At 42.2% G+C, this 17,101-nt stretch overlaps 2 protein-coding genes across 4 annotated transcripts; one reads left to right on the plus strand and one right to left on the minus strand.

Annotated features, from left to right (window-relative positions):
- LOC119277562 (transcription factor MYB3R-2-like) lies at positions 1–5,962 on the plus strand. Of its 3 annotated transcripts, none has more exons than XM_037558842.1 (9): positions 1–43; positions 170–363; positions 1,942–1,993; positions 2,342–2,399; positions 2,875–2,969; positions 3,060–3,163; positions 3,328–3,456; positions 4,122–5,346; positions 5,474–5,962. In XM_037558842.1, the coding sequence occupies exons 2-8, from the start codon at positions 197–199 to the stop codon at positions 5,329–5,331; spliced, it is 1,815 nt and encodes a 604-aa protein (XP_037414739.1). In that variant the 5' UTR covers positions 1–43; positions 170–196; the 3' UTR covers positions 5,332–5,346; positions 5,474–5,962. The 3 variants fall into 3 exon arrangements, with proteins under 3 accessions (XP_037414739.1, XP_037414741.1, XP_037414740.1); XM_037558844.1 differs by having other exon boundaries at positions 24–61; XM_037558843.1 differs by having other exon boundaries at positions 31–363.
- Positions 5,963–9,193: 3,231 nt separating this feature from the next.
- Positions 9,194–10,373, minus strand: LOC119281708 (floral homeotic protein AGAMOUS-like). The gene has a single exon (XM_037562169.1). The coding sequence runs from the start codon at positions 10,316–10,318 to the stop codon at positions 9,305–9,307; it is 1,014 nt and encodes a 337-aa protein (XP_037418066.1). The 5' UTR covers positions 10,319–10,373; the 3' UTR covers positions 9,194–9,304.
- Between the last annotated feature and the right edge of the window lie 6,728 nt (positions 10,374–17,101).

Consider the following 17,101-nt stretch of genomic DNA (forward strand, 5'->3'; position numbering starts at 1 on the left):
GCTCGCGCCCTCCCGGATTCGATCCCCCGCCCCGCTCGATCTGGTACGCCTCGTTAGATTCGTGAGCCGCCTTCTTGGCTCGATCTGCCCGCGGCGGTTCCTTCTGGGGCTTTCTTGATCTGAACTTCTCCCTTTTTTCCTTGTGGTGATTTCGCCCTGTTGCTGGCAGGTTCTCCCGGTGATGAGGGGGCGGTAGATGGGGGCCATGGCGGAGGCGGAGCACGAGGGCTGCGTGGAGAACCGGCAGCCCCTCGCGGCGTCGAGCGAGTCGGTGTCCGAGGGCAGCAGCTATGGCGGTGCCGGTGGGCCCGCGCGGATGTCGCCGCCCGTGTCCGGCTCGGTGAATTCCATCTCCGGTCTCAGGTGAGGAAGCTATCTCTTTGCTGCGCTTGATTGGCCCGACGACGGGAGGGATCTGGGCCGGTCGGTTGGGTTACCGTTAGCTTTACCTGGGTCGGATGATGCTTGCTCGGGTCGTGGTCCTGGCCTGGTGGGTGTTGGGGGTGAGAGAATTTGACCCTTTTTGTGGGTTTCGTTGTGGGTTGTGGCTCTATCAGCGACAATTTCCTGGCTTGGTGAGCGCTTTGGCTGTAATTCTGCGAAAAGGTGGGTTTTCTTGGTCAAGGAATGGCACAGGAGTGGTATTTGTGGCTGTTTGTGTCAAAAGATAGATTCTTCGGGGCAATCCATTAGGTTCTCGAGGCATTCTTGGTTCTTATAGGTTCCATGAACTACTATGTCAGCATGCTGTCTTCAACCAGAGTTTCAAGCATGGCTTAAGCATGTTGTAGTGGTGAATTCCGTGTTAAAAACATGTTCTTATTTGGCATGCTCTTGTTATTAAAGGTTCAGTCATTTGCTTGGCTTGGCTTAGTTTAGTTTGTGACTTTGTGTAGATCGATGCAGTTTGCAAAAGATGCCTGCTTTGAGTGCGGATTTAGTTTAACCATGGTCGCGGCGCCGTGCAATATTTGTTATCTTGATGGGAAAGTTTATTTGCGTTTTGTCATGGTGTCTGAGGTTTTAGACTTTTAGTAGCTTTAGTATTAGTATCCCCGGCTTGTATAACTGGAGATACCGTTTAGTTGTGCTTAGGCAGCAGCAAGATAAGGATGGAGTTCTTTTTTTGCTTTATTAGCTTCATGGTTTTAGTAGTCGCAGTCACCAATACCCTTCTGTCTTTGAAATGCTTCATCTACGGTATGTCTATATTGCTAGCAGTTTCTTGTATGGGAAACCTTTATTGATTGAAATGTGCTCTGGAACAGTTTCCATGATTGAGCACCGGTATGTAGTTTCTTATATGGGAATTGTGATAAAGCTTCCTAGCTTTTGGTATGAATTTAGTGATGCGTGTTCATAGCTGAGGGCATTCATAGCTGGGGGCATTCATTTGTATTGTTTGTGGGGACACTGGATCACAAAATTTGCTGCCCTGGATCACTCAGGCATCAAAAACTGGTTCCCATGATACTTGTATGCTAGACTTTACTGGGTATATCTCAACCAGAATATGCAGGATCCTGGCATCTTTAAGGTTCCAGGTAGGATGTGAGTGTTCATCTATGGGAAATTTATATTAGCATATTAAAGGGCAGCCCGGTGCATGTAGCTCCCGCTTGCGCAGGATCCAGGGAAGGGTCCGACCACTTTGGGAATTAAATACCTACAAATTTATAAAGATAAAAGGCTCCACAGGGGCGATTCACATGGTAGGACTAGCAGTACATTAGTCAGCATCCCTGTTTCAGGTGCACACTACACGGCTTCCTTAATGTAGTCCTCTTCTGCAAAAACCACATTTTTGTTGTTATTGTATGCTAGTGTATATCTGCAGATTGTGCTTCATATCCATCTTCTTGGACTAGTATGGTGTTCCTTATTACCTTGAACTGACAATATTTCACCTTATTTTTGCTGACAAAAACTTACTTATATTAGGCGAACAAGTGGGCCTATAAGGAGAGCGAAGGGTGGCTGGACATTACAAGAGGTAACTATCTCACTTTCTCTGTTAACAAGACTAGTCTATTACATGCAATGCAAAACTGTATTCATAGTCCGGTATTCATAATGTATATATGCCAATGTACAATATTATATAGTTTAGTTTGTATATCTAATTTATCTATCTAGTGCAAAAAAATTCAGCTGTAATATCATCCAGTACGTAATTTTTCAATCAATTTGCCATGTCTGTCATTCTTGGTCTTGCTATTGGAAGACTAGATTTTTATATCGCATGAAATTTCTCCTTTTTTCCTATTGAAAAGTATTTTTACTGTTTCATTCCAACGCACACGTGGATTGCTGCTAATTTGGCATCAACAAATGACAACAGGATGAAACATTGCGGAAGGCAGTTGAAACTTTCAATGGTAGAAGCTGGAAGAAAATAGGTTTGCCTCTTCTTTGCTCTGTACCAACTCATATGCTCAGGTCTCCTTGCATTTGTAAACTGCTATTTATATTTGCTGTCATTTGCATTATGACGTTGTACCAAACTTGATAGACTTTGAAATAAGTTTCTACATTGTCCATTCTGTATAATACCTCAAAAAGGTGCTAAACTGTTAATGACTTTTTCCACTGGTGTGGGGCCCTGTCGCATCTTACATATTTGCAGCATCATTTGAGGAAAAAGGGATAGCAGAGATTAAGAGTAGTTACTGGTGCTATTATAGTTCATTCAACCAGTTGTTTAATGCTGAAGCATGATATTTATCTCAGGGCTGGTAATGGTTACCTTATGAATGCACATCCCACATTTTAGTTAGTTATATAGTAATATAGTAATGCCATACTTCTTTGGTTTTTGTTCTGTATATGCAAGTGTGGTGAGCTCACTTATTGCATTGCTATCTACCTACGCAGCTGAATTCTTTCCGGATAGGACAGAGGTACAATGTTTACATCGATGGCAGAAGGTTCTTAACCCTGAACTCATCAAAGGTCCTTGGACTCAAGAGGTTTGTCTCTTCACTCCTGACTTTGCTTGAAAAAAAAAGCTTTTGCACATTTATCGTTATATTTACATATTTATGATATTTTTTCTACAGGAAGATGATAAAATTATTGATCTTGTAAAGAAGTATGGACCAACAAAATGGTCCGTCATTGCAAGGTCACTACCTGGACGTATAGGCAAGCAATGTCGAGAGAGGTATTCTTTTGATTGTTTTATTTTTATATGGTTTGCTGAAATGCATTCCCCCCTTTGTGCAAGACAAATGGGGGGAAGTTTGCTAATTCAGAAGCATACTGGTTACATAAAGAGCTGATTGGTTAAATATGAGGCTGATTTTGAATTCATGCAAAACATTGTAGGTGGCATAATCATCTGAATCCAGACATACGGAAAGATGCTTGGACTGCCGAGGAGGAACAGGCACTGATTAATGCCCATCGGGAATATGGGAATAAATGGGCAGAAATAGCAAAAGTTCTTCCTGGAAGGTACTGCCAAACAGCTTACATCCTGTTGGAATTTTTCTGCGTAAACCTAGCGGCATGGTGTTGAAATGGCATTGAGTTGCTGCTAACAAACTATGCTATCTCATGACTTTAATTATTCAATGATCACCCCATTTTACTAGACCTGCGATGATGTAAAATAACATATGGACCATTTGTAGTTTTTTGCGTTAACTCGTTAGGTTGAACTTTTTAATATTGGATTTTCTTTTTAATAAAGATGCACAATGTAAAGGGGGCCCTGGCCAACCACCACCCACATCTGTGAATAAACCTGAATAAATATGCTTTTAAACGCTCTACTGTTGGTTCTGATAAACAGAATTGCAGTTACAAGATTATCATAAATGGAATGGATCTGCCAAATTTGAATAAATAATCGAATTCTCCAAAAACTAACTACAGGCTTCTGTAGCTGAATGATGATAAATCTGTAAGCATGCGTATTACTCATAATGCACACTTATTTAGTTAGTTTGTTTTTGATTCTCTGTTCATAACTATGCAAAGCTTTGTTATGGTCTTCAACGATTGTTTCCTTGTAAGTATGAGTTGTGTCTTTACTGTCTGCACCCTGTACACCTTAGTTTTCCTTGTTCACTTCACAAGATATTGTATTCGTGCTGATAGTATGTTGCTCTTTACAGGACTGATAATTCTATAAAGAATCATTGGAATAGTTCTTTGAGAAAGAAGTTAGATGTCTATGGCACCAGAAATATTTTGGCAATTCCAAGACTAGTTGGTCATGATGACTTCAAGGATAAACAGAAGCCGGTGGCTTCTGAGGGCCATCTTGATCTGAACACAGTGCCGGGCATCACTTCAAAAAACCTGCCTGAAATAGCTCATCATTCTAATTTTAGCTCACATCTACAGTCATACAAACTGGATCATGCCAAGGCCGGCTCAGGGTTCCTATCCATTTCTTTTTTACCAACTGTGCAGCCACTAACTTCATCTGAAGTGTCATCAGTGGTCAATGGCTCTGCTGTTACTTTAGCGGCACAAGGTCTGGAAAGTGATTCTGTTCGTGACAAGGCTTTGGAAATTGTTTCTGTTCATGAAAAGGGACTCAAGGTTGATTCCACACTTGATACCCTGAGGGAACCTGGTAGCACTCAGCTAGAGGCTGTACCAGCTAAAGGTGAAGAATCATCTTTGAAGAATGACGCACAGTCTAGCCTTGGTCCTCTTTGTTACCAGATTCCTAACATGAATGATGTAGCCCCTGCCAGTTCCTCACTCTTTTCTGAACATCAAACCGTGCATCAAACATCTGAGCATTGCAGGAATGGAGCACTATCCCCCAATGGTTGCACGACGCCAACGAAGGGAACAATGTCAGTCCAGTTAAGTGTTGATTCAATATTGAAGATTGCTGCTGACAGCTTCCCAGTCACCCCTTCAATATTAAGAAGAAGAAAACGAGAAAGACCGACACCTGCTAGTGATTTGAAGTTTGGTGAACCGAACACTGATAGCTTTTACACCCCTGCTGGGAAGCGCCCTACTACAGACACCCCAGAGTCATTTAGAACTGCTTCCTTTCTGTCACTGGGTTCTCTTGATGGGCTATCGAGTTCTGCAAGGGGCTTTGATGTTTCACCTCCATACCGGATAAGGGCAAAGAGAATGTGTCTCACAAAAGCTGTTGAGAAACAACTAGATTTTTCATCAAATGGATTGGGCACTTGTGGTTCTGAGGTCCTGAACTCACCTCACCAGAATTCTCAAAGCACACATAGTTTAGGTGAAGCCTCAATAATGAAGGAAAAGGAACTTAACGGGCATGCTATCCAGCTGGAAACTCAAACCAAGAACATAGCGTATACGACAAACATGGATGTAACCTAATCCTACATTGTGCAGGTATACCACCACAGATATATTTAATATTGCACTCCTCATGTAATGCATTTTCTTTGATGCAGTGTTCACTTGGTTTTATGCTGATCATCAAACATGTGCATAATTGATTTTCTCCCTTGTCCTGTAGGAGCTGATGCCAATCTGATGAAGTATGACAGTAGAGCACAGCAGAAAGGCCTTGAGAGCTCGCCGATGTGATCGGCTCTGGTGTATGTAGAATCAAACCAAAACTCATACCAAACACAGCTCTTGGAGGACAACGAATCGGATCGAAGGACTGAACAGAGAAGGGCCCAATGCATGCCCACCCTGCCATCTCTCTTAACAACGAGTGTACAAACACGGTCTTTAAATTTGATTTGATGGTGGCTCTATAGAAGATTTTACTTTGCTCGTTGCAGCTTGTATACTTAACAGATAGGAATTGAGCTATAGAAGAAGCCCAACTGTAGAAAGATTTAAACCATAGAGCTAGTAACTCATAGCTGAATAAGGGTCTCATTGGAAGGGGTGTCTAGTTTGTTCTTCTCTTTGTAATAGTAGTAATAATAATAGAGGTTGTTTTACTGTCTTCAATCTGACAATTGTTTGTCGAGAAACTGTTTGCTTGATTTGAGTCGTCCCATGCATGTCTCTGTGGCCAATGTTTGAATGTTCAGTGTTTCTTCGTGAGGATGAATATCTGGTAGATGCTTTTCCTTTTGCTTCTGGAGGATGAATGTGGTTTCGCTAGTGATATGAGTGAACACTTCATAGCTCAATGCTGTCTTATTGGCTATTGGTTGTACCTTCTGTGCCACGAATGAAAGGAGACGAACATGGAAACTTATTACACTCAAAAGCTAGTGTGGGTCATCATCATGTTTGGCTTTTATCTCCTCCCCAAATTATTTATATTACTGCAAGTATTATATTAAAATGTAATCAAGTCAGATCGACATGCTACCATGGATATTATTTTAACATAATTTATGTTTTTTTACACCCAATTAGTTCACATCGTGTCATTGTCCCATCTGGCTCCAAATCTCTTGCGAAATAAATAAACAAACAAAATAAAAAGCATAGTTTGAGCGGTATATTAAACCAAAATTAATTTGAAATGATATACAACTGACGTCAGCTCACAACATTTTTTGAGCAAACGCAAGCGACATCTGATGCGTCCTCGCGCGAATCTTGATACAAGGACGAATTCGCAAGCTGGTGGGAGATTAGAGGGTACGACGAGCAGAAGCAGGGGGGTCGTGGTCGTTGGCGAAGCAGCAACACATGGACACGGCGGCTTAAGAGTACATTTTGCCATGCTTAGTACTCCATCCGTTCCTAAATACTCCCTCCGTCCGAAAATACTCGTCGGAAGAATGGATGTATCTAGATGAATTTTAGTTCTAGATACATTCATTTTTATGCATTTTTTCGACAAGTATTTCCGGACGGAGGGAGTATAAGTCTTTTTAAAGATTCCACTACAAACTACACACGGATGTATATAGACACATTTTATAGTGTAGATTCACTCATTTTGATCTGTATGTAATCCATAGTGTAATCTCTAGAAAGACTTATATTTAGGAACGGAGAAAGTACAAAGTTGCCGTGTTTTTTCCAAAGTACATTTTTTTGCCCTTCTTTTGTGATAGCCAGTTCACATGTGTTCCCACTGCAAATTTGCTATGGTTGATAAGACACAACAAAATTGTTAAATTGCCATGCATCAAGTAAAAATCATCCTACAATTGTCACGATCTATATAGCAATATTTCTGAATTTGCCATGTGACCATGTGTCTCTTTATTCAAAAAGTTACCACTCATCTACTCCCTCCGTTCGGATTTACTCGTCGTGGTTTTAGTTTAAATTTGAACTAAAACCACGACGAGTAAATCGGAACGGAGGGAGTATGATTTTCCTACCTTTGCCATCATCTATATATATGTACAGGGAAAAGTTGTACATACATGGATCCCCCCCCCCCTTGCCATGTAACTTTTTCGACAATTTCCATGGCAAATTTGAGATAAAATCATCTTTTTAAAGTTTACCCATGTGATTTTTTTAAACAATTTCTGTACATTTTGCCATGTCACCAATAGATCCCCTCCCCCCTCCCCCAAATTTGTCACATATGGGCTATTTTTTGGAAGTTAGCCGTGTCTTTTTTCTTACAAACATATGCAGTTGCCATGTTCATTGAGGATTTCCCCCAAAATTCCCATGTAATCGTACATTGTTTCTTTGTTTGCCATGCCCTACAGATCAAAAATTTAAAACTTTGCCATTTCACTTGTACTATGTTTTTTACTAGATTATCATCATGCATACTACTCACATGGCAAAGCTTAGATTTTTTGTTTTTCTACAACTGCCATGGCAACTTCTTTTTTGTGTATAACTTTTGGAGATCCTCAATTTCTGGTATGGTCACATGGCAACTTTAAGACCACCTTCTGGAATTGTCGCATGCCAACTTTCTACAACATTTTTCTAACTGCCACAACACAAACTTTTTAGAACATTTTTTTCTGTAAATCATAACATTTTTTGGGTGTGTTTTGCTCTATGTTTCAGTTCTATAGACCGGTGTTGGTTTTATTACATATATCATGGCAAATTAATCATCAAAATGATGACACCTTTTTTTTTGATAGTTCTAATATGGAGATGTTTGACTACAGAACATGGCGACTTTTTTTATCACACTTACATGCATTTTAATATTCGTGGCGAATTTATCATCCATGCTTTTTGGTACTATGTGGACCACGACAAATTATATGTATACACCATGGCAAAAATTATTGTATATATCATGTGAAAATATTTGTTTTTGTATGTAGCATAGTTTCTGGACAGTTTTGCCTAGTTTTATTCTCAAAATAAATGCGAGGAGGTGTGACGGGGTGGGAGAGGGGGTGATGATTTTTTTCTCAGAGACATTTTTTCTGGTTTTTAATGCCCACTTGTTTACCTTTAAATCTTTGTTTTCCCAGCGAGTTGGTGCCCGGGAGGCCTAGGAGGGGACCCGCCACGGTGGGGGCATATCCGAGGGAACGAAAGCCTTCACTCGTTCCCTCTTCGCCGGGGGAACGACCCTTCACTCTGGCCACCCCCATGGGGGAAGGTCATATGTGTATTGGTGTCCATATTAATACCAATATAATATCATGATCCAAAATGCAAACAAAGAATTTGAATTTCTCAGTTTGATTCAGAAGCAAATTTCTATGGAACTCAAAATATAATATATATTTATATAGTTTCTACAAATGCGCTGCCTCGAGCCTTGGCTAACAAAGCCCATGGCATAAGGGAGGACTAAATAAGAAGTTATTGCGCATTAAAATCGAACTCTAACAAAAAATGTTAGATGCTGATGGCTCATTAGATAGGCAATAATGCTACAGCTACGTGATGGTTTACAAAAGGTTACGTAAATTCATCCCACGCTAACTAATCAAATAATGCTACACCTAACTGATGATTTTCAGGATGGACCCGTGTGGCGAGGTAAGGCCCAATATAATTCCACCACGTCGGATCGTACGTAAGGTATGTAGAAATCTTTACGTAAGTGTAGCATCTCTCTTAGATAGGCGCTGTTGGATGTCGCTCTCGTTACGGGCATGGTCCGGCGCACAAATTTTCATAGGATTTTTGAACAATTAAGACGCATAAATCTTTTGTTCTGTTGCCACTAGAGAGAACCAAAGGAAATGCCGAATAGTATTTCATTCTTTAACTTTCTGTCTCGGTGCCACCGATACAAATAGATTACAAGCCATTAATTTAGTTGATACTATGATAATGAATATTGCACCCAGGATCATCTCCCGCAAGCACGATGTAAAATATAAATAGATTGATAATGAGCTAAGAGATCGGTGTCCATCCATGCATATAAATGGATTAATAGATAGTCTGACTCTCACGGACTATGGATCTTGTCTTCTTGTCCTCAGTAAGGGAAGCCCATGTTCGGCCCGGGCCCCTGCTGCGCCATCTTCATCCCGGCGGCGACCCCCGGCGGTGAAGGCATCCCCATCCCAACAGGAAACTCCGGCTGCGACGGTATCGCCATAGTCATCTGCTGCATCTCCGTCTCGGCGGCAAACACTGGTTGCGGCTGCTGCTGCATCGCCATAACCATCTGCTGCATCTCCATCCCTGCGCCAAAAACGGGCGATGGAGGGATCGACATAAGCGTCTGCTGCATATCCACCCCGTAGGCCAAGCCCGACGGCGGAGACATTTCCATTAGCGTCTGGTGCATATGCATCCCGACGGTGAACCCCTGCGTCGAAGGCATCACCATCTGCATCTGTTGCATCCCCATCCCAGCGTTGCCACTGCTGCTGCTGCCAAACTCAAAGGTACTACCACCGAAGAGCTGCTGCTGCGGCGGCGGGGGCGCCTGCAGCATGCGGCTGACGTTCTGCGCCTCCAAGAGCACCTGGTATGCGCGGTCCGAGATGGCGGCCCGCGCCACCATCAGCTCGGCGGCGAAGGCCATCATCTCCTCCTCCCCCATGTCGCCCAACTCGGGGTTGAGCCACGCCGCAATCTGATCCCCCGCGGCGCGCTCCTTTGCCATGGCCTCCTCCACGCACCCTTTCTGCGCCTTCACCTCCTTCAACTGCGTGCGCAGCTCACCGTGCAGCAGGTGCAGCTTCTTCAGCTCGTTGTCGTCGTCGGCGGCCTGGACCAACGCGCTCCCCCCCGCCACGAAGCGGTCGATGACGGCCTCGGCGGAGGGGTGCCCAAAGGAGAAGGCCTTTCCGCCGTCCGAGAAGGTGACGGCGGCCACCTGGGCGCCGCACAGCACCGCCAGCTCGTTGGCCTTGTTAAACAGGCCCTGGCGGCGCTTAGCGAAGCATACCTGCCGGGCGTCCTTCTTCTCGATCCGCCGGATGGCGATCTTCTGCCGCCCATTGCCAGCCCTCCGCTTTGGCGCCGCTGCTCGCCCGACCATTGCTCGCTCGTCGCTCGCTCGGTGGCTCGGAGAAAGGAAGAGGGGAGGAGGTAGATGTGTGTCTGGAACTCTGGATACGTCTTCGCCTCGGGGTCGTATGTGCTTATATAGCAGTGGTGAGAGGAGGATGAGGATGGAGGAATCGCTAGCCCTAACCATTGACAACTCATGATTGACAACGAGGTATTATTTGGTATTCTCTGCATGTGAGCTGTCACGCGTATAAGCGTAAATTTACCAGTAAGCTCCAGCATTTCAAGTAAGTTTTTTCTATGGCCCCGTTCTGCTGCGCGTTTTCATTAGGCAAGGATTAAAATTGAGTGCCAGGCCTGCTGTTGGGTGCAGCTGAGAACCTTGACACAATTAGTTGCCTCACGTATGTACGTTTGTTTCCTTCTATTTCATTTAACAGTTAAAGGATGTTGGCCAACTCGGTCTCACGGAGTTTCTCTGATTGGGGTGTTCCTGGCCATCGGATCGTCCTTGTTTTGAGCTTGGACCGTCAGATCTTCACTTCCTGGCAAATCTAGTTTTCACCCGTCGGTAACATTTCCTGGACTGTGACCGATGGGCTCGTTTCTGGCGCTTAATGACTGGGTGAGACATTGGGCATGTGCAAATATATTTTGGCCAATCCTCGAAGCCCATTGGTACTTTGGTAGAAACCCTAGACTATTTTTTCTCAATCTTGCAACCGCCATGCCACTCTGCCTCCATCCTTTAGTGCTCCACCATGCAGCCGCCTCCTCATCCTCTATCCACCCGTTGTGGTTTTGGATTGGGGTCAGGTCATCGTCGTGGAGAGAATAAACGAAGGGTCTTCATGGTGGGGTGGAGCTTTCGGGGAGGGGGATGAAAGGATGCTGATGACAGGGCGAAGGAGGTTGACGAGGATGGTAATCAGGAAGGAGAAGGGCTACAACGAGCCCAGCAGGGAAAAAAATAGGGCGAGAAATGAAGAAGATCATGGTGAATTTTCTCCCTATTGTAAGCATAATTAAGTTTGTTCTTGCATTTTGATACTATGATTTGTGATAACGTAAACATGAGCTCAACCTCTTTGAGAAAGAAGAAAATATGACGAAGCTAGAGAAGATTTATGGTGACAAGATTTATTTTTCTTTTGTTTACCATAAATCTTGAACCCATTGCCTGATTAGCCTAGTTCAGTTTATGACTCCATACTATAGAAAAAGATGAGTTAAGATTGCTATCCTATGTTCATTTCTTTCTTTACCTAAAAAAGTACATAATCATTTTATATTTCAGTGTGGTTCTTAGATTTTCTTTGTTTCAGTCAATCTAGGATTGTGTTGATGTTCGCTCGACCAGTGTACATGTATATTTTTGACTAATGAATTTGTCTTATAAAGCTTTAATTTCAAAATGCTTGTGTTGTGGATAGAGAATGTGACCTCCCATGGGTGCACTTGTGAACTACACAGGGGATTATCGATCAACCATATTATATGTTTTGACCCCCTCTCTTATTGCTCATAGCCGTTTTCACTTCTGTAATGTGTAACTTGGTGTTCTTTTAGTTCATATGCATAGAGTGCTATACATTGTGTCATCTGCTAAGCTTCCCGAGTAGTTCTTACATGCTTGTTGCTTCTACTTGACTTGTGATACATCTTCTCTACTGGAGTATGCAAGGATTATTTTTGTGCTGAGGTTTTGAATGCCGCTTTCCTTCTCTTTCAAGTTTAGAGAGGTGATTTCCTATGCATGGGGTAGCTACACACGCATGGTGGCAGCCACACACCCTTTTGCATAAGTGGTTTTTTTTTATATATGAGGTGTTGGGTTTCTTATGGCATTAGCATAAGTGCATATTTGTTGTATAGAAATGATTTTTCACTTCTCTTTGTCCTTTTTGTTACCTTTTTGACACAAGTGCCTTTTCGTTGTGTAGAAAGGGCCCTTTCCTACTTTTCTCAGTCTTTTTGCTTGCCTTTTTGGCATAATTGCCTGCTTGCTTGCCTGGCTGGTCCAAAGTCACAATATTTTCGTTATAGAGTTATTTTTCATAGTCCAAAATAGTTTACCAAAATAATTAGAGATAAAAATTAGGATTGTGCGTAGCTACCACAATGGGTAGCAAATTATTTTCGATAATAAAAACTTTCATGTAGATCACTTAATGTGAAGCGTATGATCAACAATAGTGAAGTTATAATATGGAAGCTTACTAGTTAATAAACATTAGTTGGTAAGAATATTGGTGTTAAGGTTTGTGATTGACTATTTCACTAAAGTGTCGGCCTTGAGATGACCACGAAGTTGGAGTGTTCTGTATCCTTGATTGATATCCTTTGTGTCATCCATGCCGGGGGTGCGCGATGGTTAACTCCTCCCAACCTCCTCCCTAGGGGTATTGCGGGTAGTACTTTGCTTCGAGGGCTAATAGCCTTCACAATAAGTATTTAAGTTCTTTACGACTAAGGTGAGTTCGTGGACTATAAGCACTTCTATCTACCCATATTTTGCTACCTCTTCGGTACCGTGCATTGCTCGTTCTCACCTCGAGACTTGGTGCAAACTTTGCTGGTGCATCCAAACCCCCTAATATGATACACTTTATAACACATAAGCCTTATTATATCCTTCCTGAAGACAACCACCATACCTACCTATCATGGCATTTCCATAGCCATTCCAAGATGTATTGCCATGCAACTTCCCTGTTACTATTCACATGACTTGAGCATTCATTGTCATTGCTTTGCATGATCATACAACTGACATGATATTTGTGGCACAAGCACCGTTCATCATTGTTATACATGTTATGCTAGATCATTACACATCCTGGTACACTACCAGAGGCATTCATATGTAGTCATATCATTCAGTTTTATCGAGTTGTAAGTAAATAGAAGTGTGATGATCATCATTTTAGAGCATTGTCCCATTGAGGAAAAGAATGTTGGAGACTGATGACTCCTCGAAAATTGGGGATGAGGTTCATGATATTGTTCTAAAAATTGAGAGAAAAAAGAAAAGAAAAAGAAAAAACAAAGAAAAAGAGAGAAGGGGCAATGTTACTATCCTTTACCAAGGCGCCGGCGAAGATCCCCCCATTTGGATGGATCTCATCCACTCGGAGGCATCAAGTCCACTTGGCTGCCTCATGACTACTTGGACAAGGGAAGGCGGACGCCGGTGTGAAATCTGGAGCGTCAGGAGGAGCACGTCCATGCGTTACTAGCATTTGTTGCATCCGTTACCATGCAAAATACCCATCATCAACACTACCCTTTAAATCCCTTGTAACGTAGCTAGACAAAGACCTGACACACTTTATATAAGCCGCCTGATAGCTCATGAACAAGGGTTCACATCCTTTGTAATCTTCAGACATCAGAGAAAGCATAGTCTCAGCCCTCAGGGCTCGAGACGTAGGGCTGTTACCTCCTCCGTGAGGGCCCCGAAATCGTAAAATTTGTGTGTCACACTTGTGTTGTAGCTAGGTTCAGCCTTTGTTTGTACCCCTACTTCTTACTATCAGAGTAATCCCTACGACATGTAGAAAAAGGGCACCAAGTGAGAAGGATAGCTCATATAACACACCGGCACCTAGGGAGGATACGAGCAAGGTAATGTCTTTATTTTGCAAGAACCCATGGCATTACGCCAGACATTGTCGGGAAACGTAGTAGTAAACACAAAAACAATCGCCCTACAAACACCCATGAACAATATGTAGATGCATATAAGGTTTGGATCAACGATCGTTACCGACTCTGGAGTGCAGCAGAAGTAGACAAGTCAGTGTAGATCGTACTTGGAGTCCCTCGAACTGTCGATGAAGATCTTGCAAACCGCCCTCGATCGACCCCTCGAACGGAAGACTGAAAGCATGACCTCTCTACTTGGTTGCAAGCATACATTCTTCACAATCTGGCAGGGTTTGCCATCCAGAGCCAATCAGCACCGGAGAATTAGAGGAAGGAGATTAGAACCGCACCGGGCTTCTAATTATGAGGATTAGAGGAACTAGGTCTAGCTCTAATTATCAACTAGGATCAACTAGAACTAGAACGAGATAAACTAGAGGAGGGTCCAAAAACTTATGTTCAAAAGGGCCTAATACCTCAGGTGTATATAGGCTGGGAGGGGAGGGGGTGCCACATGATACATCTCCAACGTATCTATAATTTTTTATTGTTCCATGCTATTATATTATCTGTTTTGGATGTTTTATATGCATTAATATGCTATTTTATATTATTTTTGGGACTAACCTATTAACCTAGAGCCCGGTGCTAGTTCCTGTTTTTTCCTTGTTTTTGAGTTTCGCAGAAATGGAATACCACGGAATGAAACCTTCGCAATGCTGTTTCTTGGACCAAAAGACAACCAGGAGACTTGAGATGAAGTCGGAGGAGCCACAAGGCGGCCACAAGGACGGAGGGTGCGCCCCCACCAATGTGCCCCCCCATGACCCTCCCGACCTAATTCTTTCGCCTATATATTCCCATATATCCCCAAACCACTAGAGGCATCCATGAAAACACTTTTCCGCCGCCACAACCTTCTGTACGCATGAGATCCCATCTAGGGACCTTTTCCGGCACCCTGCGAGAGGGGGATTCGATCACGGAGGGCTTCTACATCAACTCTATTGTCCTTCCGATGAAGCGTGAGTAGTTTACCATAGACCTACGGGTCCATACCTAGTAGCTAGATAGCTTCTTCTCTCTCTTTGATTCTATATACCATGTTCTCCTCAATGTTCTTGGAGATCTATTCGATGTAATGCTTTTTTGCAGTGTGTTTGCCGAGATCCGATGAATTGTGGATTTATGATCAGCTTATCTATGAATACTATTTGAATCTTCTCTGAATTCTTATATGCATGATTAGATATCTTTGTAATTCTCTTCGAACTATCGATTTGGTTTGGCCAACTAGATTGGTTTTTCTTGCAATGGGAGAAGTGCTTAGCTTTGGGTACAATCTTGCGGTGTCCTTTCCCAGTGATAGTAGGGGCAGCAAGGCACATATTGTATTGTTGCCATCGAGGATAAAAAGATGGGGTTTTCATCATATTGCTTGAGTTAATTCCTCTACATTATGTCATCTTAGTTAATGCATTACTGTGTTCTTCATGAACTTAGTACTCTAGATGCAGGCATGAATTGGTCGATGTGTGGAGTAATAGTAGTAGATGCAGAATCATTTCAGTCTACTTGTCACAGATGTGATGCCTATATTCATGATCATTGCCTTAGATATCATCACAACTTTGCGCTTTTCTATCAATTGCTCGACAGTAATTTGGTCACCCACCGTATTATTTGCTATCTTGAGAGAAGCCTCTAGTGAAACATATGCCCCCGGGTCTATTTTCCATCATATTAGTTTCCGATCTACTATTTTGCAATCTTTATCGTTTATCGTTTATCTATCTCTATCAGATCTCACTTTTGCAACTAACCGTGAAGGGATTGACAACCCCTTTATCACGTCGGTTGCAAGTTGTTGATTGTTTGTGCAGGTATTCGGTGATTTGTGTGTTGTCTCCTACTGGATTGATAACTTGGTTCTCAAACTGAGGGAAATACTTATCTCTACTTTGCTGCATCACCCTTTCCTCTTCAAGGGAAAAACTAACGCAAGCTCAAGAAGTACCAGGAAGAATTTCTGGCGCCGTTGCCGGGGAGATTTCGCCAAGTCAAGACTCGTCTCCCGTCAACTTGCCAATTTCTGGCACCGTTGCGAGGGAGATCTACGCCAAGTCAAGACATACCAAGTACCATCATAAACTCTCATTTCTTGCATTACATTATTCTCCATTCGCCTCTCGTTTTCCTCTCCCCCACTTCTAAAACGATTTTCGAAAAGATTCGCCCTTTTCTTCGCCATTTTTATTCGCCCTTCTCTCGTTCATCTTTCATTTGTTATCTTTGCCTGTGTGCCATGTGTCTTCTATTTTGCTTACATCTTCGCTTGCCAAAAATCTATTGACATGGATCCTCATCCACTTGCTTATCTTTTTAAGAGATCCAATTATGATGAACCAGTTGCTAGTGAGATGAGTGCACCAGATTATCTTTATGAAGTTTTGCTTGAAATTCATGAATATTAAAAGTGTGGTGAAGTTTTGAAAGAAGAAAATTATAAAGTGATTCACGATAGCTCCTTGAATGAAAAGCACGATTGCAATAATTTTATATAAATTCTATTAATGTCAATTGTGCTAATAATATGCAAAACCCTAAGCTTGGGGATGCTAATTTTGCTATGTTTACTACTTCTTGCAATGATCATGATTGGGGTGATTTTTCTTATGATATTGAAAATTTATTTAAGCCCCACGATGAATATGAGATTGATAATAATGTTTGAAATAATATTGAAAGTGGGTTTGGAAGAGTGTTACTTTAGATCTCACATATTTGGAGAATGTTCAATCGTATGAATTTTTGATAAAAGTGGGTTTGAGGAGGTCATGACTTTAGTTAATGTTAATCCCACTATTTTGGAAGAGAGTCAACTTCACATGCATGTGGATTGTGTTGAGAATATGTTTCGTGATAGCTATATTGTTGAATTTGATTATGATCCTACATGTAAATACCATGAGAGAGGAAAATATGGTTGTAGAAATTTTCATGTTACTAAATTACGTCTCTTCATGTTGAGATTGTCTATGTTTTATTCTTCTTCCCTGCATATTCTAGTTTTTGTTTGCATTGATAATTTGTTTGCTTATAAAATTCCTATGCTTAGGAAGTATGTTATACTTAGATGGGTTTGTCGCATGTTTTATGATGC

The sequence above is a fragment of the Triticum dicoccoides genome, chromosome 3B (genome assembly GCF_002162155.2).
Source record: "Triticum dicoccoides isolate Atlit2015 ecotype Zavitan chromosome 3B, WEW_v2.0, whole genome shotgun sequence".
Lineage (NCBI taxonomy): Eukaryota > Viridiplantae > Streptophyta > Magnoliopsida > Poales > Poaceae > Triticum > Triticum dicoccoides.